The 27,121-nt window shown below is 43.1% G+C and overlaps 1 protein-coding gene and 1 pseudogene across 3 annotated transcripts in view; one reads left to right on the top strand and one right to left on the bottom strand.

Moving 5' to 3' along the window:
• The window catches only part of LOC147613986 (pentatricopeptide repeat-containing protein At1g11290, chloroplastic pseudogene), a 291,042-nt pseudogene that overhangs the window by 200,979 nt on the left and 62,942 nt on the right, over positions 1–27,121 (bottom strand). The window contains exon 3 of one of the 2 annotated variants that reach the window (XR_015263289.1): positions 9,424–9,479. The exons of the other annotated variant lie outside the window; for it this stretch is intronic. The product of XR_015263289.1 is annotated as a pentatricopeptide repeat-containing protein At1g11290, chloroplastic pseudogene, transcript variant X3 (transcript). Of the gene's footprint in view, positions 1–9,423; positions 9,480–27,121 lie in introns of those variants that run through there. 2 annotated transcript variants of the gene reach the window in all.
• LOC147613988 (uncharacterized) lies at positions 12,225–18,584 on the top strand. Its single transcript, XM_086781327.1, has 3 exons — positions 12,225–12,249; positions 17,929–17,996; positions 18,084–18,584. The coding sequence occupies exons 1-3, from the start codon at positions 12,225–12,227 to the stop codon at positions 18,582–18,584; spliced, it is 594 nt and encodes a 197-aa protein (XP_086637453.1).

The following is a 27,121-nucleotide window of genomic DNA, read 5'->3' as shown; positions in this document are numbered from 1 at the left end:
TTGGCTCGCGGTTAACCTTGTTTGACTTTTTACTTTTTCTTGCTTTTTGACCAAGAATGGTGCTTTCCTTGATCAAATCTTATGGACCTTGTCCCCATGTCTTCTTCCACCTATTTGGTATCTTGGCATGGATTTCATCATGTGAAATAGAGCTAGGAGGACCAAACAGTTACATTCCCTCCCTCTTATATCGCAGTTGTCCTCAATTGTGGATTCAAGTGTTCCAAGCACATCCATATGTTCCATGTATATCCATGTGTTTCAAGTACGTCATGTACCTCCATATGTTTCAAGGTACCCCCCCATGTGGTAAGCTTGTGCATTTGGTCTTTCCCCATATATGTGGTGTCACCTGCTCATCTGGCAACATCTCAATGACTTTTTTTCTTTGACCGATGTCCTTGTTCTTGATGGTACATCTTCGTGTCTTGTCACATGTAATAAATGCATACTTACCTTATGCAAAACTAGATAGAAGCTAGTCAATAAACAAGTATGTATCATTCGCATCTACAAGGTATTCCAGGTACTGGCCAGGTAGTCTGGAGCAGCCCAGTTGACTATCACATGCCATAAATCCAAGAATTGTCCACACATCAAAAACAGCACACAAAGTCAAAGAAATTCAAACATACATCAATATGCAATGCACAAGTAATGATCCTCATGTTCATGGATTGTCTTGTGTGGTTTCATCGGACACCGTACTGAGCTATCTCACTCCTGAAGGGACACAGCTCAGACTATCTCTCAAGGCCATCTCGTCACTAGGACCGCCCCCGAGAATTCATCAATAGTCATCCAGGCCATCTAGTCACATTGACTGCCTAACTATGAAATCCAATATAGTCATATGGGCCATCAGGTCGTAATGCCCGCCCGCCGCTGGCGAAATCCAATACAGTCATCTGGGCCATCTAGTCACAATGACCGCCCAACTACAAAATCCAATAGAGTCATCTGGTCCCATCTGGTCGCAATGATCGCCTGATTGCAAAATCCAATACAATCATCTGGGCCATCTAGTCGAATGACGGCCTGACTACGAAGTCCAAGATATCTGGCATCGTTGTCATCCAATGGGCCATCCGGCATCACTACCTCCCATATACGAATCTCATTTGGCATGGTTGCCACTAGCATCGTTGCCCCCCATATACAAATCTTGCTCCTTGGGCTATCGGGCATCATTGCCACCTAAACTAGAGCATGTCCAAGTAACCATTATATAAGCAGAATAATGGTCAATTCCAGTCCAATATATATGTATATACAATGAAGAGGGCTAGAGGCACAATCCCTCCCTCTTAAATCGGTCTTGATCACAAGACGTTCAAGCATGTACTTCAAATACATCAGGACCAACTGCTTCCTTATAAGCTTGAAGAATATCTCGGTAGTCCTTGAAGTACTCTTTTAGCATCCATTTCGCATCCATAGGCGAATAATTCTTAAACTTCAAGAGAAAAATCATAACCACTATCTTTTCTCTTTTTCTCACGGAATGGAGTACAATCTGTTTCAGCTCTACAAGATTTCTTCTTGTTCTTCCACTTCTAGTGGATCCTCCAAAATAGGTTCCTCTGGGGGTAGTACTATATATGGCTTCTTTAGTAGACATCTTGAAAACAAAACAATGTTCAGTTTCACTGCCTTGACCTGGAAATCGGCTTCCATGAAAAAAGTCACAATTACAATCCCTCTTCAAATGTAGCAAGTCATCATAACCATGAGCTTCTAACCTTCGAAACCTACAAGAGAAAGAAAATTTTAATCACTTTGTATATATGGCCTTAACAAATACTTCTCTAATTTAACTCACCACTTGTTTCAACTAGTGGGCCAAGCTCTTCTAGCACAATATTGAATTCTTCATCTCCAAGCTCATGTCCTTGATCTCCTTCTCGAACTAATGAAGTTAGCACCAACTCCCTGGCAACACACGTTTGCACCTTCCTTGAACCAGTACCTGCATCAACTTTAATTACTCTTTCAACTTTGCTTTAGTCTTATCAATCAATGCCTTCGATGTTCCGGCCTGGACACCATGTAAGTGAATTCCGGTGTGTATTAGAAGATGTGTTAGTCTATCATCACTAGGCATGACACAATACACATCACACAAGATACCTTGCAAGTAGCTAAATTTTTGTAATAGTGACAATTGAGCTTTCCATCATTAATGGCTAGGACCCCGACTGCACAAGTTTTGTTTATACACCCTTTGAAACTAATGTCATTAGGAAAGCCATGAATACCAAGGGCATGTGGTGTGTAAACAATGCATTTCACCAATGCAAAGGCTTATCCTACACACCCTTGGAAAGTTGACATCCGAGGTGGTTGCCTTTGTCCACATGTGACCATCGTACTTATGATCCATGCCATCCATTTCTACTCCAGCACCCATGGTGGGTGGCAAAAAACTCAAATATTACATTCCCATCATAGAATCTAGGAAGCTCATTTACGAGCTTTGTCAAAGTGTTCTCCTTCCTCATGTTCAACAAGAACTCTACATTGCTTTTCGATTTCAAGGATGAAAGTACTTCATGTTAGGTAATTGGGTATATAAAGCCACTGTATCTAATATAGATGTCTTCTCTAGCAGACTCTCATTAGAATTGGTTAAACTTTCAATATTCACATAATTAGAGATACCGATTAATGTATTGGATTTTGAGCTTACACATACCTCATATGTAAGAGATATCATGTCATCAAGGAGGTAGAGGTCCTTACCTTCTACGTCTTGTAGTGGAACAAGGGCTTATCTGATGTGATTATCATCGTCTCTAAAGAAGAGAATTGTAAAAGTAAACATTGTCTCATAAAAAATTCCTTGTTCACAAAACTTTTGTCATTGCTCAAAGACACGCTCATTTCATTGTTGGGAAAAATAAGATTGGCCTCTATAATGTGAATAGAGATGGAGATGTGTGTGTGTGTGTGTGTGTGTGTGAGAGAGAGAGAGAGAGAGAGAGAGAGAGAGAGAGAGGTAGATAGAGATGTGTGCGTGTGTGACAGAAAGAAAGAGAGAGATAGAGAGAGAGAGGTAGATAGAGATGTGTGCGTCTGTGTGTGTGTGTGTGTGTGTGTGTGTGTGTGTGTGTGAGAGAGAGAGAGAGAGAGAGAGAGAGAGAGAGAGAGAGAGAGAGAGAGAAACACTTGTTAAGAGATCCTAAATAAATGATTACCAAATATCTTTTACGTTACCATTTGCATTAGGGTTAAGGTTAAGATTATTCTAATTTACTTCCTTGTTTAAAAAAGTAATAATTTATAATTTATAATTTTTACCAAAAATGGTAAAATATCTTATTTTTTTAGAGCAATATGGATAATAATTGGCCTAGTAAATAGTGTAGCAATATGGGTATGAGAGGTTCCAAGTCCCAATCTTGACAAATTCTCATGCGTCCAATTTTTAAATGTTCCCACCTCTCCTTTTTTCACGAACAACGTAGCCTTTGAACTTCTTTTTTTCCCTTTTCCTCATGATGTGTGTGTGCAATATTTATGTGTGTGTGTGTGTGTGTGTGTGTGTGTGTGTGAGAGAGAGAGAGAGAGAGAGAGAGAGAGAGAGATTTATGTAAGTGTGTGTAGACAATAAATCAGATCACAAACAACATAGCCTTTGAACTCCTCTTTTTTTTTTCACGATGTGTGCATTATTTATGCGTGTGTGTGTGTGTGTGTGTGTGTGTGAGAGAGAGAGAGAGAGAGAGAGAGAGAGAGATGATTTATGTAAATGTGCAAATAATAAATCAGATCTAGAGATAAAATGTTCCCACCTCTCTCCTTTTTCACGAACAACATAGCCTTTGAACTTCTTTTTTTTCTTTTTTCACAATGTGTATTATTTGTGTGTGTGTGTGTGTGTGATAGAGAGAGAGAGAGAGAGAGAGAGAGAGAGAGAGAGAGAGAGAGAGAAAGAGATTTATGTAAGTGTGTGTAGACAATAAATCATATCTAGAGATTAAATGTTCCCACCTCGCTCCTTTTTTCACGAACAACATAGCCTTTTAACTCTTTTTTTTCCCTTTTTTTTTCAGTGTGTAGTTCACATAAGGCGGCGGAAGGAATTTAAAAAGTGTAGAAGCCAACAAAAAGTTGCCATATGGACATTAGTGTTCACATAGAGCGGCGGAAGAGAAGGTTGAGAGGTGCCACATCGTGGAAGAAAAAAGGGAGTTTTGTTCCAAACCCCCCCCCTTGGAACAAACTTCTTCCACCCTCCAACTTGGCAAAAAGTGCCATGTTGGCACCAATCAACTCTTGGCTCTACTTTCCATGTTTTTGTTTTATTCTTTCTTCCGCCGCCCGAAAGGTTCACACTGGGCGGCGGAAGAAAATTAGTGCAGTCTTCCTTCCGCCCTCCGTGTGAACACTCGGGTGGCGGAAGTGTGCATTTTTTAACTTTTCCACCTGGAATTGCTCATTTTTGAGTGTGTTTTCCGCCGCTTCACTGTGAACTGGGCCTTATTTATACAAATGTGTGTGTGTGTGAGAGAGAGAGAAGAGAAGAGAAGAGAACTTTTTACAATTGTAGGAAACTATCCCAAGAGACCAAATTGTAATCTTGATTCAAGACCTTTGATTCAAGAGGGAGATCGTCGCTTTTTTAAGGTTATGCTACGCACTTTTTACAGCTTTATATGGAACAATGCCGACGACATCGCCTATCGCCCGCCTCTGATGCATTGCTGTCGTCTACAACGTTTGGCGTTTGCCTTGCTATGGTGTGCTGCAGACATCGCATATCCCTTGCTATTGCGCTACAAATGAGGCATTTGCCAGCGGCGACATGTGTGCCATCGAGCATGACATGGTAGCCAACTGCCACATCATATTGCCGAGCTTCGGCAATATAACATAGCAATTGGCTGCCACATCATTTTCTATTTTAATAGGGGGAGTGTCGCTTTTGTTGAGGTTATGCTACACGCTTTATATTGCCTGATAAAGAACGTTGACGACATTGCCTATCGCACGCCTCTGATGCGCACATCCCAAAAGACGTATTTCTAAAGGGTATCTTCCATGCAAGCTTATCCTACTTCATGCAAGCTTGTAGATGTATGCTTACACATTATATAGATTAGTAACTTGATTACATCTTTTTCTTGCAACGTTTTTTTTTCCATCCAATGAAGGTCTTGAATCAATGGATCTTTCATTCTTTGGTATCACACACACTATATAGATTAGTAACTTGATTTCATCTTTTTCTTGCAACGTTTTTTCCCATCCAATGAAGCTCTTGAATCAATGGATCTCTCATTCTTTGGTATCACACCAAATCCACGGATAGAAAGAGCTTCAAAAGTCATGCACCACTAATCCTTGTTCTTTCCTCTTTTAATCCTTTAGCCCTCAAACAACATGATTCTCTTTCAACTAGAAATTTGATGCATCTAGACTGGTAACTCATACATACAATTGGAAACAAAGGTGGCATTGAGGTTCTCAAGGTTTACATTCCATTATTTTTTGGAATTCCACAATTGGTGAAACCCATTTTGTATATTTGAAATTGTAAAATAATCTAAAATTTATGAGATGTTAAAGATAATTTTAAATCATTTAACCACTCTTATAAACTTGCGAGTAATAAGTATTAAAAAAATTAGTGATGATGGATGCATTGTTGTTGAGGAGCATGTGCCTTTTAAGTCATTATTGTTAGGATATGGTTTGTTTATTGATGACCAGGGAATTTAAATCTTGATTGAGAGATCTTTGGAGTTGATTAGGATACAATTATGGAGATACCTTGTACCTTTGCCTATCTAAGGACACCTAATGGATGCTTTGTTGAGGGGGAGCATGCACCTTTGAGTCATTATTGTTAGGATATGATTTGTTTATTGATTATTGAGAGAATTGAGGACATGATTGAGAGATTTTTGAAGTTAATTAGGATATAATTATGGAGATATTTGCGGAGCTAATCTTGTACCTTTGCCTATTTAAGGACACCTTGTTAATGGAAGAAAGAGTGATATGTTTTTGGAATAGATGGAGTTGCTATAGAGAGTACTAGTCTTGGCATGAGGAACCCCCTAATCTTTCAAAGCTCATAATGATTACATGGTTAGGTTAGGGTTCGGGTAGGGTTAAATTTTAACCATGGTTTTATAAATATATAAATATATATATATATATAAAGCCATCTCTCTCTATCATGCCAGAGGTATTCTTGCAGAGCTTATTGCTATGATGTTTAACCGAGCCATGTGTGAGGGTTTTCCTGAGACTTGGAATATGTCCACGATTGTGCCTATCTTCCAGTCAGGGGATCCCATGCTTCCTGGGAATTATCTTACCATCATGATTAGTCACACGATTATATGCATCTATTCTTGAGCAGGAGTTGGGTAGATGGGCAAAGAGAGAGGGCATACGTGCATCAGGGCAGGCAGGGTTCAGGAGAGGTTTCTCCACTCTTGACCATATCTTGACACTCAAAGCTATTATTGAGGAGGGCAGATTATATGGCAGGAGGATTTATTGTTGCTTTGTGGATTTTCGCAAAGCTTTTGACACAGTACCGAGAGCCAGACTGATGCGCAGGCTACGAGAGATGGGAGTGCCCACAGAGCTGATTTGGGGAATCATGGCTTTATACAAGACAGTTGTGGGGGCATATTATCCGTGCAGAGATGGCTGCCCCCCCATTGGTAGTAGAGGCACTCACTCGATCAGTCTCCTTTATACATAGCACTTGGGCTCTCCCTAGAGACAGATATGCTCACTTAGCCCTAGAGTCTTCACGACAGTTGGCATCATAGGGAGACGGATCATGTTGGTATGCATAGATAACAGCTTGGTTCCAACTGCATGGCTTTAGTATATGGACAGGCTACCTCCATTTCAGTACTCCCTGGATGCACCCTCCCTCTCTCTCACACGGGCAGAGATTACCAAACTTATCAGGCAGGACTTGACTCAGCTGGACACTAGGAGGACATGGATACAGCCGACACACGAGCTTGGTACGAAGATGGCTTTCTATAGAGATCATCTTCTCCAGCTCACAGAGGATGGGTTTGTGATTAGACCCAGCTACATGGATACTCATCTTTCTCATGGGGTATGGTGTGCTATTGGTCAGATGCGCACATCCTCACACTTGAGACTCGCAGATTCAGAGGAGTACCAGCTGAGGCCAGGATTTGTCAGTTGTGCCAGATGGAGCCAGAGACAGAGTTACATTACATATGTCACTCCACTTCTTTTCATTCTCTATTACCTTCTATAGCAAAGTATTTGGATTTGCAAGACACCGAAATGTTGCATAAGAAAAATGTCATGGCCTGGTGTGTGGAACATGCACACGAGTGACCCTGATGAAAAACCAACAATTAACATCTTCAGAGAGAATACAAACATACAAGACATTGAACCTCTTTAAACACTTGCGAAATATTTAAATATCTGTCAAGGTTTGCAAGGTTCATTAATAACTCTACCTCTTCTTCCTTTGTGAAGGAAATGACGCAACATCGAACTTGAGGATACATATCCTTAGAATGTAACCATTCTATGTATCCAAGAAAATGAAGAAAATTAAATTAGAGCTTTCAAGCAAATTAGAAAACATTTCAAAGAAATAAGTCTGAATTTAACTTGTGTTTGAATGCGTTGAAGCCATGACACAAGTCTATGGTTGCTGTCCCAAACAACTAAATTTTCTTGGCAAGGTGAGCCTACTTTTGTGTTTCGTTGAGCTTTTCATTAAACATATTTGATTGTTGCCGCCAAAATCCATTTTTTCATCTCGAGCTCTTAGTGTTCTTGGGGGGCTTTGCCGGGAAAACACTCAGAAACAATGAACTCTCCCATCGATGGCACATAACCGTGTCTATTGAAGCTCTCTTCGAGTTCCAAAAGATGGTCGTCTATAGTTTGAATGGCGGGATTCACACAAAGCCTATTCAACGGTATAGGTGGAAGTCTCACATCATCGACAAAGTGTAATGACAACCAGTCTTGCAAAATCTCAATTTGCACCAACCTCCCAAAATTTTCAGGTAAGGATGACAAGTCCTCCTCTTCCACCGATTGCTTGACAACTCTTTTTTGAGAGCTCTGTGGGGTAGAGGAGCCTGCTACAATTGTTTCTTGGACCACATTTGAGACTCTCACTTGGCCCTTCAATGTCGGTGCTGTTGGACAATGTCGGGTGAGAAATGTTAATGACGTTAGGTTGCTGAGATGAGCTTTGCGAGATTAGGTTGATGAAGCGATTTTGCAAAAAAAAACATTGCAAATGAGTTTAAAGTCTAGTGTAGAGGTGACTTGTGTGTATAAAGAGTGTATTATGTGAGTGTGTAAACTTGTGTATGGAGGAGAGAGAGAGAGAGAGAGAGAGGGTAGTGACTCATTCAACACGTGAGTATGTGTATATGGCTATGGTTTAGTATGTGTGTATACCTGAGAGAGAGAGAGAGAGAGAGAGAGAGAGAGAGAGGGGGGGGTAGTGACTCATTCAACACGTGAGTATGTGTATATGGCTGTGGTTTAGTATGTGTGTATACCTGAGAGAGAGAGAGAGAGAGAGAGAGAGAGAGAGAGAGAGGGGGGGTAGTGACTCATTCAACACGTGAGTATGTGTATATGGTTGTGGTTTAGTATGTGTGTATACCTGAGAGAGAGAGAGAGAGAGAGAGAGAGAGAGAGAGAGAGAGAGAGAGAATTTGATTTACAACTTGGGTGTTAAAAAAACAAAAATTAACAAAGAGAAAGTCACCCCCTAGCTCTTGATGCTAGACAATACACAGAGAGAGAGAGAGAGAGAGAGAGAGAGAGAGAGAGAGAGAAATGAAATGAAATGATATATTAACGTCCTCAAAAGGCCAAAATGACCTATGAGACCAAAAAGGTTACAATTGGTGGATCTGATACAATGTCTGTGTAAGAAAAGCTAAAACAACTAAACAACTAACTGAAACTGAAACAACAACTATGAGGAAAAGTAAGGTACTAGGAGCTCCTAATGGATAACATCTGGGAAGGAAAACTCCAGCAATAAAGGTAAGCATCATATACATCACTATCCAAAGATGTCTCTCATCGGTCGATGGCGGATATCCTCAATGTTCTCCATGGTGAGTACTCTGACTGGACGTCTCCCATGGCGTGCTAGTATGGTCCTGATCCTTTGATGTAGTCTCCGTCGGTGTCGGGATGGGCCTCTCATCTTGGGGCGCCTGGACTGCCCCAGCTCTATAGCCCGATCAATCAGTGTACCTTTGGTGCGGCTATACTCTGGGGCTAGCTGCAATGCCTGCTGGCTTGATTGCTCGATCTCTGGTCGAAAGAAGTTTGTAATCTACCTCTGTAGGTGTCTCTCCCTCTCTGATCCCTTCTCTCTCAAGAGATCCTCTTTATGGCTACGCAGCTCCAGCAAGTATAATCCGAGGCATCTCTGATCTTGGTATCTCATGACTCTGGAAAGTGGTCCGAAACCCTCTCTGAACAGGTAGTGAAAACGGCCTCGTATCTCATAATAGTGCTTGCAACAAAAAAAAAGTGGACAAACCAAGTTGGTTCAGTGTCCCAATGGCACTGTTATCCCAATTTGTTTTTCAGGTAATATTTGTGCTCCAATTTTGTGTAACCCCAATTTTAGCTTGAATCCTCTTATAATTTACATCTTCATTTCTAATTTCACGATGAATTTAAGAAGATGATTCATACTAAAACTAGAGGGTTGCCTAAGAAAGGGGAACACACAGAAGATGAGAAGGAAGTGTATGAGAAGGAAGTGTACCAGAATTACTTGAAGAAAACAGAGCTAATTTTCACAAAAAAAGAGTACACATTCAGTCATCGCAAATCCTGCAAATGGAAAGGATTTCTTTAATGTGATATTTAAGTACCAAGATTGGCATAAGAAGCAGCAACAATTCACAATAGAGAAGCTGCAACTCATTGCTTGCTCGAGCTTGCCTCCAAATGAGTAATGTAGTCTGATGTGTAAAAATAGCAAGTTGATTCAAATATTGTTTGAGAGTGTAATGTATGGATGCTTTATTTTTGTAGAAAGAGCAAGTTGGTTCAAGTAATTGCTTGCAAGAGGAGAGAATGCCATGAAGACTGCACATATACAGTGCGGAGAACTTGCATTCCGCCGTTCTTCAACACAAGCACGTATAGTGGCATCACTTAATAACCACAACACTTGATATGAAGTGCAAAATGAAAGAAGAGAGATCAATCTTGCGGGAGGTTCACACGGAAGGAGAATCAAAGGGAATAATGTATTTGAAAGATTATTTGAGCGATTGCAAAGCAAAACACTTCGACACCGCATTTGCATCTTGGCAAAAAGCAATGCGGTCTTTGGTCATAGCAAGTGCTCAACCACACCTCATGTGTACAGCAAGATGCACCATATATAGGTAAGCTTACAATAGGATATTTCATTCCACCATCTTGTGCACTAGCTATATGTATGCTGATAAAACTACCTCTGAATTGTCTTATTTATTATACCAGGTGGTGGGTTTTGATGAGGAACATAGTTTCTTTCCCCGAGCTTAGTCATCCCGCAGATGAGTGGGTGTTGAGTGAGGTTGAGGATAATGTATATATCCAGAAATCTGGATAGAAAAACTTGCAAGAAAAGAGGTATGGAGTTTATGCCCATGGTGGTTAGATTATGCCACTGGGACATACCCCCCTGACAAGGAGTCATTGTGGAAAGGTATTATCCATGTCTTGCTCCATGTGATACATTGCATGCCTTGTCCCATGTTAACCGAATGTTTGATGTAATTTTGTGAAAAGCAGATCTACATCAACCTAAGTGGTCTATAGCTGAGAGATCCAAGCAACCCACATGCCATGGCAAGAAAGGTGTAACCATGGCAGCTAGAGAAAGCATTGCCTACAAATGTCGCAAAAGATGCAAGTGGGCGAGGCAAAGGTGCAACTAATCTTGGCACCAAAAAAAAAGGTAGCAAGTCAAATGTGGAGAGAATTGGTCCCAAAAAAAAAAAGTAACAAAGAAAAGAAAGGTTGTAAGGGAAGATGAAGAGGATTATGATGATTCAACGGAGGACGATCACACGGAAGATGAGGAGGTGGAGAAGGATGAAGCCAATGACACAAATAGTTTAGATAATAATCCAAGTAGTAATGTCAATGACCTTCTTTTATAGCTGTTCTAATCGTTTCCTTTAAAGCATTTGTTTATCTATGTAACCATGTTTTATTTTTGTGTACGCAAGTGTTTCGAAATATATCACCGAAGCACATGGCTATTTTGGAAACCATCCTTGATATAGCCAACAATATAATTGGGAGAAACATCTCACATTAAGTGCATAAAAACCCAAAATTGCATTTTGAACATATCTATTTTTAGTTCCAACAAGTTTCTAATATTAACTTGGCTCTCAAGCATTACAATAGGCTGGCAAAGTTTGTTGGGGGCTTCAACAAGTCCGAAATATTGGAAGCCAGCCCTCATTTTTGGCAGGATGTTCAATGGTGTGGCCACTCATCTTTGGGAGGATGTTCCAACATGGTTGCCTATAGATAAGGATACTCCACTAGTCCCTCGCTGGAACATTTGGAAGAAAGAGCTTGTTGAGGTTGCATGTGTTCTTGCCAATGAGTTCTTAAGAGAGGATGAAACCTTTGTAACCACTTGTATCGGTGATCATTTTGGTAACGTAGTGGAGACTACCAAAGCGCATGATCTTGCTCTACAATGCACTTTATATCTTGAGTTGCAAGAGAGCTACCATTGCTCTGACGAGATAGATTTGAAGAGGTATGAATCACCACTTTCTTTTCTTCTAGTATTGGAAAATTAAAAGAAAACTCTAAATCATTATTCAAACAACGAGGTGTATGCCATGAGTGTGCAGTAATCATGTTGATTGTTGGAATGTTTGTTCGATACCCACCAAGCATCCGACCTCCAACATATATGAGAGTGAACGGTAAGGATGCATCTGCTAACGACCTCTGGGTTTACACACTACATTGACCTTTTGATTAAGTCACTCCACCTAAAAGGAAGACGTGCCAGTCATATTAGGAGGACAAATAATCAACCACTACGGGGTGCAGCTAAGCGACCCATTAAGACTGCAAGGTATAGAATACACACTACGCGATTTTTATTGGTAATGATTCAATACAATGTAAGACATTGATTTTAAGTTTTTCATCATTTTGGCAAGTGGCTCCTTGGCACTTTCACAATGGAGAGAAAACTAGTACTTGATTGTTTTGGAGGGATTGGTATCATGGCTAAGACTTGCAAGGAGCTTCGCCGACATTGTATAAGCATAGAAAATGATTGGTTGTGGTATAATCAGGAGTTGGCTCATTTACAAGATGTGCCCATAGACATGGGTTCCATGTGGTTTCAAGGTAAAGAATCCAAGAAAATTATTCAAGCAAGTACGCAACCTCAAATTATTCAAGCAAGTACGCAACCTCAAATTTCGTTGGAGAAACCTTGGAGTGGACAACCCCAATGGTTACCACGGCATGCTTCATATGTACCACGCGATGCTACTTCTACAGCTCGACGACTTTCTTACTATCCACCACCATCTGGAGCTACCAATACAACCCAACAACTTGCTTATTATCTACCACCACCACGAGTAGAAATGACACCAGCAATGATGCCATACCCTTATGGTATACCACAGCCTAACACGACCAACCCATATCAATATCCAAATTGGAGGGGATCTCCACGACCCAACACAAACCAACAAGATCATGCAACTTCAAGTAGTGCTGGTACCTCACATGGAATATGAGTCATGGAGATGATCATGTCATTGGTTGCCACACAAATTTATTGTTGTTTTGAAAGGATTTTGTATTCACTGTCTCATATGGAATCAACTTTTATCAATATCTTGCAAAAGTGTGAAACGTGTTGATGTGTACATGTGTCAATATTGAGAGAGAGAGAGAGAGAGAGAGAGAGAGAGAGAGAGAGAGATTTTATTGACGTCTTCCAAAAGACCGAACTCGGTCTATGAGACAAATCAGTGTACCTGTGTGGGATATCCTCTGTCATCCCAACAAAATGAAAAAGTACTGAACTAAAAAGCTGAATCTGGGTGTGCAAGAAGTACAATGAGTGGGGGAGGGGATGGAGCTCTACTACTAGGAAAATGCAAAGCTATATGCATGGAGTATACAATCATGATATGCAACCTAGCTAGCTCCATCCTGTACCATACTGGGGGTATAAAATGGTATACATCAATGAAGGGGGTGTCCACAGCTCCCTGAAGAACATGCCTGGGTGTGCTCTGAAGCAAGCCAGTCGCTCCGCACCCTCTCTGTAAAACTGAGCTCTGATCTCTGTTATCTCTCTCTGGTATAGGCGTGGTGTCCGAAAGCCAGGTGTCCTCTGTCTCCTGCGGGCTTTGAGTGTCTCTGCTCTCTGGAGAGAGAGAGAGAGAGAGAGAGAGAGAGAGAGAGAGAGAGATGTCCTATGTGTTACATGTGAAATATCTTGTAAAAGTGTTAAATGTGTTGGTCTGTACATGGGTCAATATCGAGAGAGAGAGAGAGAGAGAGAGAGAGAGAGAGAGAGAGAGATATCTTATGTGTTACATGTGAAATGTGTTGGTGTGTACATGGGTCAATATCCCGAGAGAGAGAGAGAGAGAGTGAGTGAGTGAAAGAGTGAGTGAAAGAGAGAGAAATGTCCTATGTGTTACATGTGAAATATCTTGCAAAAAGTATGAAATGTGTTGGTGTGTACATGGATCAATATCCCGAGAGGAAAAGAGAGGGAGAGACAGAGAGAGAGATAAAATGTCGTGTGTGTTACGATTTCAACCAAGCACACTTATTGGTGTTTTCCATGAATTGTGTGTGTGTGTGTGTGTGTGTGTGTGTGTGTGAGAGAGAGAGAGAGAGAGAGAGAGAGAGAGAGAGAGAGTGTTACGATTTCAACAACTCGCCAATTTCGCACAACTGCTCGCCCGTAATTGCTTGCCAAAAAAAAGCACCCATTTCCATGGGATATCATTTGGACTTCACTATGATGAAAGATCTTTATGCTACAGATGAAGATTTCAAAGACATTTAGGACAGGTTGTAAAATGGAGACTTGGTGACTTCTTATGTCATCAAGGAAGGGTTTCTTATGATGCAAATCCGTTTATGTGTGACTAATGACTTGAGACCAAAAGTAATAGACGAATGCCATGCTCCACCTTATATGGGACATAGAGGTATCATAACAACAACTCAGGCCTTGGAAAATTATTTCTTTTGGCCTAGCATGAGAAGGGATATTGAGCAATATATTCGAGAATGTTTGGTTTGTCAGAACGTGAAGTTTGATCGACAAAAACCCGCAGGATTGTTACAACCTTTGGCAATTCCCAATATTTCATGGGAAAGTATTGGTATTGACTTCATCTTTGGATTGCCGAAGTCAGGATTCGAGAATGATGGAATATGGACTATTATTGACGAGTTCAGTAAGCGAGCCCACTTCATTCCCGTGAAGAAGACCATCCGCGCTAATCATATAGCAAGATTGTTTATTCAGCAGATTTTCAAGCATCATGGATTACCCAAATCCATTGTAGGGGATAGAGACCCACAGACTACCAGTTTCTTTTGGAGAGAACTTTTTGACGACATGGGAACAAAGCTGAGTTTTACAGGCAAAGTGAGATTGCCAACCTCACTATTTTGGATATGCTAAAGTGTTATGCTCTCGAAGCAAAGGATCAATGGGAGAAGTACTTGCCATTGGTTGGGTTTGCCTATAACAACGTTATTCATTCTTTGACAAGCAAAGCTCATTTTGAGATTATTTATGGCAAACCATTGTTGTTGCCTATTTTGAAGACCAAGGAAGAGATCTTCCATGCGGACGAGTTTGTTTAAGATTTGCATACAACCTTTGCACAGGTTCGAAAGGCTATTGAGACATCTCAAGCCAAGCAAAAGACAGCTACATACAAGCATAGAAAGAAGGTAGCTTTTGAAGAAGGGGATTGGGTGTTATTGCGATTTGAACAAGCAAGACTTAGAAAGTCAAAAGGTAAGGAGCTCAAGGAACCAAGCTTGCTTCAAGTTACCAAGAAGATCAACAATGTATGTCATCGTTTGGACCTTCCAAATCATTGAAGGATACATAATGCCTTCCATGTCAGTTTATTGAAGTCGTATACAGGACTACCCCTAGAGGAGCCTATGATTGGAGGATCCACCAGAAGTGGAAGAACAAGAAATCTTACAGCCAGAACAGAATGGTATTCCATTCTGTGAGAAAAAGAGGAAGGAAAGTGGTCAGGAAATTCCTCTTTAAGTTTAACAACTATTCGCCTATGGATGCGAAATGGATGCCAGAAGAGTACTTCAAGGACTACCCAGATATTCTTCAAGCTTAAAAGGAAGCAGTTGGCCCAAATATATTTGAAGAACAGGCTTGAAACGTCTTATGATCAAGACATATTTAAGATGGAGGGATTGTAGCCCTAGCCCTCTTCATTGTATATATTTATACTGAAATGGAATTATCATTATCTTGCTTATGTAATGGTCTTGATTGGATATGCTCTAGTTTGGGTGGCAACGATGCCAGAAAGCCCAAGGAGCAAGATTTGTATATGGGAGGCAACGATGCCAGAAGACCCATTGGACGTCAACGATGCCAGATATATTGGACATTTGCAATCCAGCGGTCATTGCGACCAGATGGCCTAGATGACTGTTCTGGATTTCGCAATCGGGTGTTCATTGCGACCAGATGGCCCAGATGACTATTGGATTTCATGGTCGGACGGTCAATGCCACCAGATGGCCCAGATGACTATTGATAAACTCTCGGGCGATCATAGTGACCAGATGGCCTTGAGGGAAGACTGAGCAATCCTAGTGACTAGATGGCTCAGCACAATTTCCATGAAACTAGACAGGACAATCCATGAACAAGAGGATCATTACTTGAGCATTGCATACTAATGTATGTTTGAATTTCTTTGACTTTGTGTGCTGTTTTTGATGCATAGACAATGCTTGGATTTGTGGCATGTGATAGTCCACTGGGCTCCAGACTACCTGGCGAGCCTCCCCTATAAGTCACACGGGATGGGAGGCATGGGATCAAGGGTCCCTATGAAAAGGCGGCCCCGTCGGCTAATCGGGATCGTTGATCCGAAAAATTAATCTCAGGATAAAAAATTAATCTCGGGATCCCGAGATTAATTTTTTATCCCGAGATTAATCTTTGACGACGTGGAATAGCGGGGAGAGAATGTGGTTGTCATCATTAAAAGCCGAGATTAATTTTTTATCCCGAGATTAATCTTTGACGACGTGGAATAGCGGGGAGAGAATGTGGTTGTCATCATTAAAAGTTCAGATTATTTGTAAGATATTATTCTCTTAAGAGAATATTCACATTAAATTTAGTACCTTCATTGAGTAAATGATGCCAACTACCAAATTAATCTCGGGGAAAACAGTTAATCTCAGGATCCCGAGATTAATATTTACAGTCAAAAAACGAAATCTTTTTTGATGACTTCCTTCTCCATTCCTTTGCTTTCATGTTTCATCAATCTCCATGGGGTTAATGTGAATCACAATAATGGAGCCTTTTATCTCCATTTGCTCTTAAGGTACTTCACTTCATGTTATATCTTTTTGTATTAGGTTCATAGAGGACATGGATGATCTATTTTGTGAGTAAGCTAGTGATATGTCCCTTCCCTATTCTACCGATGACTCAAGCGATGATTTAAGTGGTGATGAGTTACATAAACCCCCCACTCATATTCTCGAAAAAAAAACCCCCCACTCATAGCTTTGATGGTAGTTCAAATGGTCATAGAGTTATTGTTGATGCATTTGCTTATGTATCAAGTGTTTATTTCTACTTCAATAGAGATACATACAACTTAATGATAAGAGTATTGCAAGAAGATTTATCAATATCATTGGATCATCTCAAAAAGTGTAGCCCATCCCTTGATTTAAAAAAGTGGCGGAGATTGAAAGATGAGATGCTTCTTGGAACAAAAGAAGATAATAGTCCTTGTCTTTGTCTCAAGGATGCACCCAATCTAAGGATTGCTCCTATCGAGGATTGGGAGAGCATTGTCTATGGAGCTCATCTTAAGGAGGACATAAGTGCTCACCGTAATGTTAATGATACAATAGAGACAATCAAGTCAACATGGTATATTGGTACTCAAAAGCATGGTATCCCCCTATCCTACATTAAAGAGTCCATCAATGTATGTGAATGTAAACGCCCAAGAAATCATACACTTCCACACTCGTGGCACCATAACATGGATCTCAACAAGGATCCTCCAAATGTAGTAGCTACGACCAAGCCTAATGTAGAGGAGCAACTCAAGAACATAATGATTGAGTACAAGGTTAGATTGATACATGCACGTTCATCAAAGACTTATGGTCCTCAAAAGACCATAGTTGACTACATATGTCATAGAGGAGGCAAGCCCCAACGACATGGAAGGAAGAAGAGGTTGCGGACATCCAAGAAGTGTGATTGCACATTCAAAGTGCAAGTGGAGTACATAGAGGGTGTAGACAAAGTACATTTATTTGTGCATCCTTTTCATAAGGGTCATACACCGGGGACAAGAAGTGACCTATATAACCTTCCTGTTCCACCATCAGTGATTGAGTGTTGTGTAAAAGATTTATTTGATGTTGGAAGCTCTAGACATGTTGCACAAATGTCCATGTCTAAAGAGAGACTTCATATGTCGAAAGCTTCTCCTCTGGATTGCATTATCTATAGGTTCTTCATGATTCCCCAAGAAATTTCTTTTTTATCATATCAAGTACGGCTTCAAGGTACTATTCTCTTCCTTTTGCTTTTACATATAAGAAGATGCAATAATTGTCTAGTTTTTAAATAGCCATACACTGCAGCTAATGTGTCCAATGACGATTGGATGTCAATGTACATGGAGGCTTTGGCTTTGAAACACCAAAATAAGGTACCAATAATGATTGTTTTGAGACCTACATGATTAAGCATTGTTATATACTAAAGATGATATCAACTCAATGTTTGAAATGTGTAGGTTGCTTATTGTCAACCTTACAATCCAAAGGCGGAGAATGACAAAGACAAGCCATTCATCATCATCATTCAAGATGATTGGATGTTACAAATGGCAATACGCTTTTCTCATAATAATGCATGGGCAATTGATAGCACTTTCAAGACAAACATCTATGGACTACCCTTATTTGCTGCGGTGCTACCTAATCAACTTGGAGTTGGCATGCCAATATGGTTCATGATGTGTACATGTGATCCAGGATCTCGTCATGAGGTCATTGCTTTAGAGATGACACTCAAAATAATTTTCTCTCGAATGGGTAGTGTTCGACCTACTGCTTTGGTTATTGATAAATGCCAACAAGAACTTGAGGCTTGTTTAGTAGCTGTGAATGAGGATCCTCATTCTTGGATTCTTGATGACAATGGAAATCAACAGCAAATCTCTTGTACATGGAGGCTTGCCTCCTCTATGACATATGTAGTCAACTATGGTCTTTTGAGGACCATAAGTCTTTGATGAACGTGCCTGTATCAATCTAACCTTGTACTCAATCATTATGTTCTTGAGTTGCTCCTCTACATTAGCCTTGGTCGTAGCTACTACATTTGGAGGATCCTTGTTGAGATCCATGTTATGGTGCCACGAGTGTGGAAGTGTATGATTTCTTGGGCGTTTACATTCACATACATTGATGGACTCTTTAATGTAGGATAGGGGGATACCATGCTTTTGAGTACCAATATACCATGTTGACTTGATTGTCTCTATTGTATCATTAACATTACGGTGAGCACTTATGTCCTCCTTAAGATGAGCTCCATAGACAATGCTCTCCCAATCCTCGATAGGAGCAATCCTTAGATTGGGTGCATCCTTGAGACAAAGACAAGGACTATTATCTTCTTTTGTTCCAAGAAGCATCTCATCTTTCAATCTCCGCCACTTTTAAAAATCAAGGGATGGGCTACACTTTTTGAGATGATCCAATGATATTGATAAATCTTCTTGCAATACTCTTATCATTAAGTTGTATGTATCTCTATTGAAATAGAAATAAACACTTGATACATAAGCAAATGCATCAACAATAACTCTATAACCATTTGAACTACCATCAAAGCTATGAGTGGGGGGTTTATGTAACTCATCACCACTTAAATCATCGCTTGAGTCATCGGTAGAATAGGGAAGGGACATATCACTAGCTTCCTCACAAAATAGATCATCCATGTCCTCTATGAACCTAATACAAAAAGATATAACATGAAGTGAAGTACCTTAAGAGCAAATGGAGATAAAAGGCTCCATTGTTGTGATTCACATTAACCCCATGGAGATTGATGAAACATGAAAGCAAAGAAGGAAGTCATCAAAAAAGATTTCGTTTTTTGACTGTAAATATTAATCTCGGGATCCCGAGATTAACTGTTTTCCCCGAGATTAATTTGGTAGTTGGCATCATTTACTCAATGAAGGTACTAAATTTAATGTGAATATTCTCTTAAGAGAATAATATCTTACAAATAATCTGAACTTTTAATGATGACAACCACATTCTCTCCTCGCTATTCCACGTCGTCAAAGATTAATCTCGGGATAAAAAATTAATCTCGGGATCTCGAGATTAATTTTTTATCCTAAGATTAATTTTTCGGATCAACGATCTCGATTAGCCGACGGGGCCGCCTTTTCATAGGGACCCTTGATCCCATGCCTCCCATCCCGTGTGACTTATAGGGGAGGCCAAGCGAGTACCTAGAATACCGAGTAGACGACGAATGATGCATACTTGTTTGTTGACTAGCTTGTGTCTAGTTTTTGCAAAAGATAAGTATGCAATTATTATAGCTAACCCTTGACACGCTATGAAGAACACCATCAAGAACAAGGACATCGGTCAAAGAAAGGCATAAAGAGGTTACCAGAGGAGCAAAAGGCACCACATACATGAGGAAAGACCAGATGCACAAGAGCACCAGATGGAGCTAGTACCACGACCGTATGTATATCACGGTTGAGGACAACTATGATGTAAGAGGGAGGAAATGTAACTATTTGGTTCTCCATGCTGTTTTCACATGATAGAACTCATGCCCAGACACATGGATAGGAAGATGGACACATGGAAACAGGGTTCCTAATGCTGGCATTGGAAAAAGCACCCATCTTGGTCAAAAAGCAAGAAAAAGCAAAAGTTAAACTTTGTTGACCAAAAAGCTAAGGGCACCGTTGGAAAGAGGACATCAAACTGGATCAAAAAGCTAAGAGCCGCTTTTTCAAAAAGCTACTCCAAGGCCAAAAAGCAAGGCCCTGAAGATTCTAAAAGCATAAATCGAGAACTTTGACTATTATTAAAACAAAAGCAATGAGGCAAAACAAAAGCAAGAAAATAAAGCAAAAGCTAGAAGATAAAGCAAAAGCAAAGTGTGGCAAAAAGCATGGTCCCCCATCAAGTATATAAGGAGCCAATATCTTCATTGAGAAGCATAAAAAATTCTCATGGGGATTTCTGAAGAAGATCTTGTGACTTATCATCATCAATTTCTCCTTCTTCCTTACGCCACCTAACTCGACCACCTCAGCCGCCGACGGCAACCACCCCAAAAGCACCCATCTCCACCATTGTTCCAATTCTAGCCGCCACTTCTGCTCCGCCCTCTGTGCGTCGGCTGTGCTCTGTGCGCCGCTTTTGTCATCAACGCCGCCTTCACCTTGTTGCGCCGCCGTCTGCATCAATTCCACTGCCTCTATCCAGCAGAGCCACCTACGCCTGCTCGGTGTTGCCTCTTCCCGCAGCTGCACTGCCTCCTTGCCTATTGCCTGGCTGCGCTACCTCGCCCATCTCTGCCATGTGCACAGCCTGCAGCGCTCTGCCCAGCACCACCTCCTGCATAACACCGCTTTTTCCCTCTTCGTTGCCCTGAAGAGCTTGTGCCGTTTCAGTCTGCAATGCCCCTTTTAAGTATAGGAGCCGCCTTTGCCCTGTGTACGGCCTAAGCATAGCTTCTGCCCTGAACAGAATCTCAGTCACCGCCAGCACCAGCACTAAGCCATTAGCTCCAGCATTTTAGTCATTGACACTGTCAGAAGGAGGGGTTGCCATGTGAAACTATATATATATTTACCACCTTGGAGTGAACCACCCCTTGGGATTGCTTTTGTCCGTATTGAGTGCAAAGAGCCTTGTGGACATTTGGGAACATCAGTTTGATTCATTGGATTTTGGTACTAGCCCGGTGTAATCCTCGTGGTGAGCTCGGCATCAGTTATCTTGTGCCTCGACATTGATTCAACCCGATCTCAACATCGACACTTTTGTTTGATATTGTATTCATTTGTGTATTGGACCTAGCTTCTCAATGAAGATATAAGCACTCTGAGAGGTGGCCAGTGTCGAAGGATCGTGTCGGTGGATGCAGAGGCACTCCGAGGTGGTAGTGTAGCAGACGATGAGGTGATGCAAGCTCTAGTGACAAGGGTCCTACGGTACCTGAGGTGTTGTCACGTGCATCCTGCACCTGGATGCCATGTAGACATATTTGTACAGAAGGTGCAGGACCGGGGGTGGAAAACTGGTCCCACGTGAGCCCAGTCCGCGACAAGTCAGCCAAGGTCCCACTCCAGTCGTCCGAGGTCAGGTGTGCATTGTCCTGCACATAAAACAATGCCAGTCCGCGTTGTGAGTCTCCCTCTGGAATGATGTCAGTGGTTCTGTGTATCTGGTATGATACTAGATGCCAGACCACTATGTAGACAGTTAGGGTTTGCATATAGGAAAGGGGCCAGCCCATAGGACTACCCCAACGACACATATGTGGGCATGGGGGAGGTGTAGAACCACCCCCATAGGGGCCAAGAAGGCCTTGGCTGTGCCCACCAGCCATGGGATGGGCTGGAAGGGCTGTAGGCCAGCCCTAGGGTCCATGGACAGGTAGCCGACAGGGTACCCAGCCCCTAGAGGGTTGTAGGCCAAGTGTGGGGCAGTCCACACAGGCTGCCCAGCAGCCAGAAACTCATGCGCATGGTGGCCAGCACCTATTTGTGTGATGCGCAAGCCTTTTTAGCATTAAATGCTATTTATTCAGGTCATGAGGTTTATTATAAACAGCCGCCTGGTTTTAGACAGCCGACCAGCACCCTGGAGGGGTATAAATACCCATGGCATATTTTCAGGTCATTCATCTCATATTTCACCAAGTGCTAAAGCTGATCAAAGGGCCAGGACAGCCAAGGATAAGCTAACGCAGAAGGGGTGAAGGATTGAAGGTCAAGGGTAGAGGATTCTCCTCAGCCAAGAAGGTTCAGGTTCAGTCTTTTATTTCAGTTTTTGCGTCATTCTAATAAAAGCAAATACACCCTTCGTGGTGGGGCCCTACACAGGGTATTCAGGACCCAATACTGTGTCCTCTTCTCCCTCTCTCTCTCTCTCTCTCCATTTCGCCAGTTCGCTGTGCCCGCCACTTCGCCTCTCCATTTCGCCTGTGCCCCACATTCCGCCAGTTCGCCTCTGCCCCCTTTCCCCACTCCCCACCCACCCTTGCTCAGGCCCCCAAGGCAGCAACATAACTCTCTCTCTCTCTCTCTCTCTCTCCTCCCTGCCTGTGGGAAGGACTGCAGAGTGACCTGGAGGGATGGCCCCGAGTCTCCAAGAGAAACTCGAGGCCCTCGAGATGGCAATGAAGGCACTAATCAAGGAGAACAAGAAGACATCCGATTCCAACCTCAATGAGGTGGAAAACAAACTACATCGGCACATCATAGCTCTCGAAGCACGGGTCACGAACCTCGAACAAGAGAACACGGCACTCAAGGAGGAGGTGAGTGCATTGAAAGTGGAAATGGTAGCCATCAAGAATGCTGAGAAGGAAGAAGGGGAGATCAATGACAACACTCTCACGGCCATCAAAGAAGAGATCTCCAAGGAGATCACAAAGGACATGGAGGGAAAGCTCGAAGCCAAGCAGTCAGGATGGGTCGAGGTGGTGAAGAAGAACATCCGTAAAGAAGTGAGGGAGGAGACTCAAAGGGAAGAACACCAAATCATTCACACCACCATTGAGGAGGAGAAGATGAGGCATGCCCGCCGCCTCAACATTCGAGTCACAGGTATAGCCGAGACACCCGACTCCACTCCCGAGAAAGATGGACAGCTTCTATGCATGAAGCTCGGCTACAAGGAAGAGCACCCTCTCCCCTTCACCAAAGCATGGAGAGCCGGGAAAGACTCAACACGCAAGCGAGCCCTCATCCTACAGTTTGCAGGAGAGACGGAGAGGGTCACCTTCATGAGGAAGAGGGTCATACTACGGGGTTTAGAGGGAGCTCCTATTTTCTTGGATGATGATCTCACGAGGATGCAGCTTGAGCATAGGAGAACTTGCATGCCACGAGTCTTACACGCGAGGAGAGAAGGCAAGAAGGCCTTCTATCGAGATGGTCGGGTCATCATTGATGGCCGGCCCATGGATTAGCGGTTTGGGGCCTATGGGACACAGACCACGCCACTGACAGAGATACACATAGCAGTATGGAACTGTAATGGTTCACTATGGGTGCAGCCTGGACGACTGGAACATGTTATGGTGGGGAGAGACATCATACTTCTGACAGAGACACATCAGAGCCCAGAGAGAGGGCTACCTCGAGTAGAGGGATTCCAGTGGGAGTCAGCATACAGGAGGACCACACGCCAGGGTACCTCGAGAGGGTCGGGGGGAGTAGCAGTCCTATTCAGACGGGAGCTACAGGGGAGACTGAGAGTGGTAGCACAGGATCCAGAGGCCAGATACATGTGGATCAGCTTACAGCTCTCACAGGACAGGGTTATATACATAGCTCTATGTTACTTTTCTCCATCAGGATCCTCCTACGTCATTACAGAGGACATGCCACAGGAGGAGGAGATAGGAGCCTCGCCATACACTTGTCTGTCAGAGGAGATTATGCATTATTCTACACTAGGGGAAGTATTTCTTACGGGCGACTTCAATGCCCACACACAGAGCAGACAGTGTGAGGTGTATGACTATGATGACATGGAGATCCTCCACCCTGTGGATCCAGAGGAGATAGGGGCTAGTCGGGCATCAGAGGACACTGGACCAGACAGAGGGCATTATGGGGACCACTTACTAGAGTTGGGAGCCAGGCATCGTCTCGTTATTTATAACGGGATGCTACAGTGGCCGGGATCAGGAGGGCTGACATGCTTCCCACATGGGGGTCATACACGGACCGGAGGCACGGTGGTAGACTACATTATGGGGTCTTTGGAGGCATCACAGCTTGTCACCTCATTCTCCATTCCACCTCGTCCTATTGGGGCAGATCATACATACTTGGCATTTTCACTAGCCGGATCACCAGTATCACCAGCCCCCCATATACCGACGCCACACACTACCATCTACTTCACACATGACATGGCAGACATATACACTGGCAGAGTAGAGGATGGGCTCCTACTCATGGATCCCCTGGCATCTATGGATACCATTACAGCCCAGCTCGCATCACTCCTACACACGGCTGCATTACAGAGCTTCCCACATCGTGTACACTCAGGAGAGCCTGCGAGACCTGGGACTATGCCCCAGAACAGATGGTATGATGACGAGTGCAGAGCCCTATACTCACGACTCCGCATACAGAGAGCCTTGGGAGCCATCACAGAGCAGGAGTCGAGGAGAGAGATGAGGAGACTTACTCGCCGCAAAAGGCGGGCCTTTGCAGAGATACAGGAGCTAGAGATCTTTCATTTCTTCATGAGTAGAGATAGCCCTGTCTCATGGCGGCACTTCAGAGAGCCCCGGACCCCGACACCTATTGCAGACCCACAGACATGGCACACATATGCAGAGGGTCTATACCATGCCCCACAGCAGCCACCTATACCTCAGCCACAGGAGCCTCGACCTACCACAGCTAGCTTCTTTACCCACTCGATGGTACAGGAAGCTATCCGCCGCCTACAGCATGGACGGGCCGCCGACCATATGGGCCTGCAGGGTGAGCATCTCATATATGCAGTAGATTCTTTAGCTCCTTTTCTTGCACACCTGTTTAACAGGGCACTAGCAGAGGGTTTGCCTGCGGAGTGGACGATGCACACCATTGTGCCGATTCACAAAACAGGGGATATGCTCGATCCGAGCAACTACAGGACGGTTATGGTTGGCCACGTGCTAGCCAAACTCTATGGTGCAGTGCTGGAGCAGGAGCTTAGCTTATATGCTGAGCGAGCAGGTTTACGCTCATCAGGGCAGGCAGGCTTCAGGAGAGCTTTCTCTACCACTGACCATGTATTCACTTTGAGATGTATGATTGATCAGGCCAGAGTGAGGAAGAGAAAGCTCTATTGCTGCTTTGTGGATTTCCGCAAGGCATTTGACACAATACCACGAGAGAGGCTCTTTCAGCGCCTACAGTCTCTTGGCATACCAGCAGATATGACATGGGGCATCTATGCATTATATGAGCAGGTTTTTGGGCGAGTCAGATGTCCAGGAGGTATGTCCGAGACTATTGCTAGCACCATTGGTGTGAAGCAAGGATGCCCACTTTCCCCCACGCTATTTGGGTTATACATTGATGAGGTGGCTGACTTCATTACACGGGGAGGCGGAGATGGAGTTGATTTAGCAGGTACCTCAGTACATATTATGCTCTATGCTGATGATATTGTATTGGTGTCTGAGTCCCCAGGTGGTCTACAGCAGCATCTACATGCACTCCATGATTTCTGCACACAGAGGGGTCTTACTGTGAACCTTGGGAAAACCAAGGTTATGGTCTTTCATACATCGAGACAGGGCAGGAGTCAGCTGACATTCACTCTCGCAGGATGCCAGGTGGAGGTGGTGACATCATACGTGTACCTAGGGGTTACCTTCTCTGCAGCAGCCACACGCTTTACCATGGGTTCAGCAGCCAGAGCTAGATTGACACGGGGATATGCAGCATTGGCTATGCTAGAGAGACAGTGCCACCGGGCGCATTTTCAGGAGCCCCGGACGAAGGGGTGGCTATTTGACACATTAGTCACACCGGCATTGATGTATGGAGCAGCAGTATGGGCGCCAGGCCTTGCTACTCATTGGTGGACACATATAGAGAGACCACAGGCCCTCATGATGGCACGCATGATACGCAGCAAACCGTCAGTACCTCATGACATTATCCGAGCAGAGTTTGCTGCGCCTCCTATGATGGTAGAGGCCATATTTCAGACTATATGCCTGCTAGACAGATTCAGAGAGATGCCACAGGACAGATTATCATACAGAGCTTTTCAGGCATCTAGACAGTTGGCTGAGGCAGGAGACAGAGGATCATGGTATGCACAGGTCACACATTGGTTCTCACAGCATGGCCTAGACATGGATCATCTACCACCATTCCAGTATGACAGGGATGCACCACATATCCGTCTCTCTCATAGTGAGAGGAACAGAGTATTGAGACAGGATCTATGGCAGCTCTATACACGAGAGACATGGATATCGCCTACACAGCCTCTTCCACCGAAGATGCTATACTACAGAGATCACTTCATGAGTATCACTGATGATGGATTTATAGAGAGGCCTAGATACATGGAGGGCTTTTTACCACACGGCTCCCGAGTGGCTATTGGTCAGCTCAGAGTTTCATCACACCGATTGGAGATTGAGACTGGCAGAGCAGCACGGATCCCCCGAGAGGAGAGGGTATGCAGATTGTGCAGAGAGGAGGTGGAGAGTGAGGAGCATTATGTATGCAGATGCAGAGCATATACAGCCATCAGAGAGAGATATTCCATTTTATTCAGAGAGCCACATTCCCTACGCCAGATCTTTGAGACAGCAGACCAGCGCATACTGGGGAGATACATTCTAGACATACAGCGCCACAGAGAGACATTATTACAGGCTCAGACAGCTCCAGAGGGGGGGCGACAGACACAGATTACTACATTTTTTCAGAGATCCATACCCCTCCCAGCCCCTACACGGCAGGGAATTACTCTCCAGAGAGCAGAGACACTTAGAGCCCGCAGGAGACAGAGGACACCT

This window comes from Cibotium barometz, chromosome 43, assembly GCF_041138505.1.
Source record: "Cibotium barometz isolate CiBa-2024 chromosome 43, ASM4113850v1, whole genome shotgun sequence".
NCBI classification, from domain to species: Eukaryota; Viridiplantae; Streptophyta; class Polypodiopsida; order Cyatheales; family Cibotiaceae; genus Cibotium; species Cibotium barometz.
This window is presented reverse-complemented; position numbering and strand designations above follow the sequence as displayed.

What these genes read in the sequence shown, in the direction of transcription:
- LOC147613988 (XM_086781327.1), top strand. Translation starts at nt 12,225, where the DNA reads ATGGAGAGAAAACTAGTACTTGATT. An exon ending in GAGAAAACTAGTACTTGATT is followed by an intron (nt 12,250 to 17,928) that starts GTTTTGGAGGGA and finishes CATACACTGCAG; the next exon opens with CTAATGTGTCCAATGACGAT. An exon ending in CTTTGAAACACCAAAATAAG is followed by an intron (nt 17,997 to 18,083) that starts GTACCAATAATG and finishes TGAAATGTGTAG; the next exon opens with GTTGCTTATTGTCAACCTTA.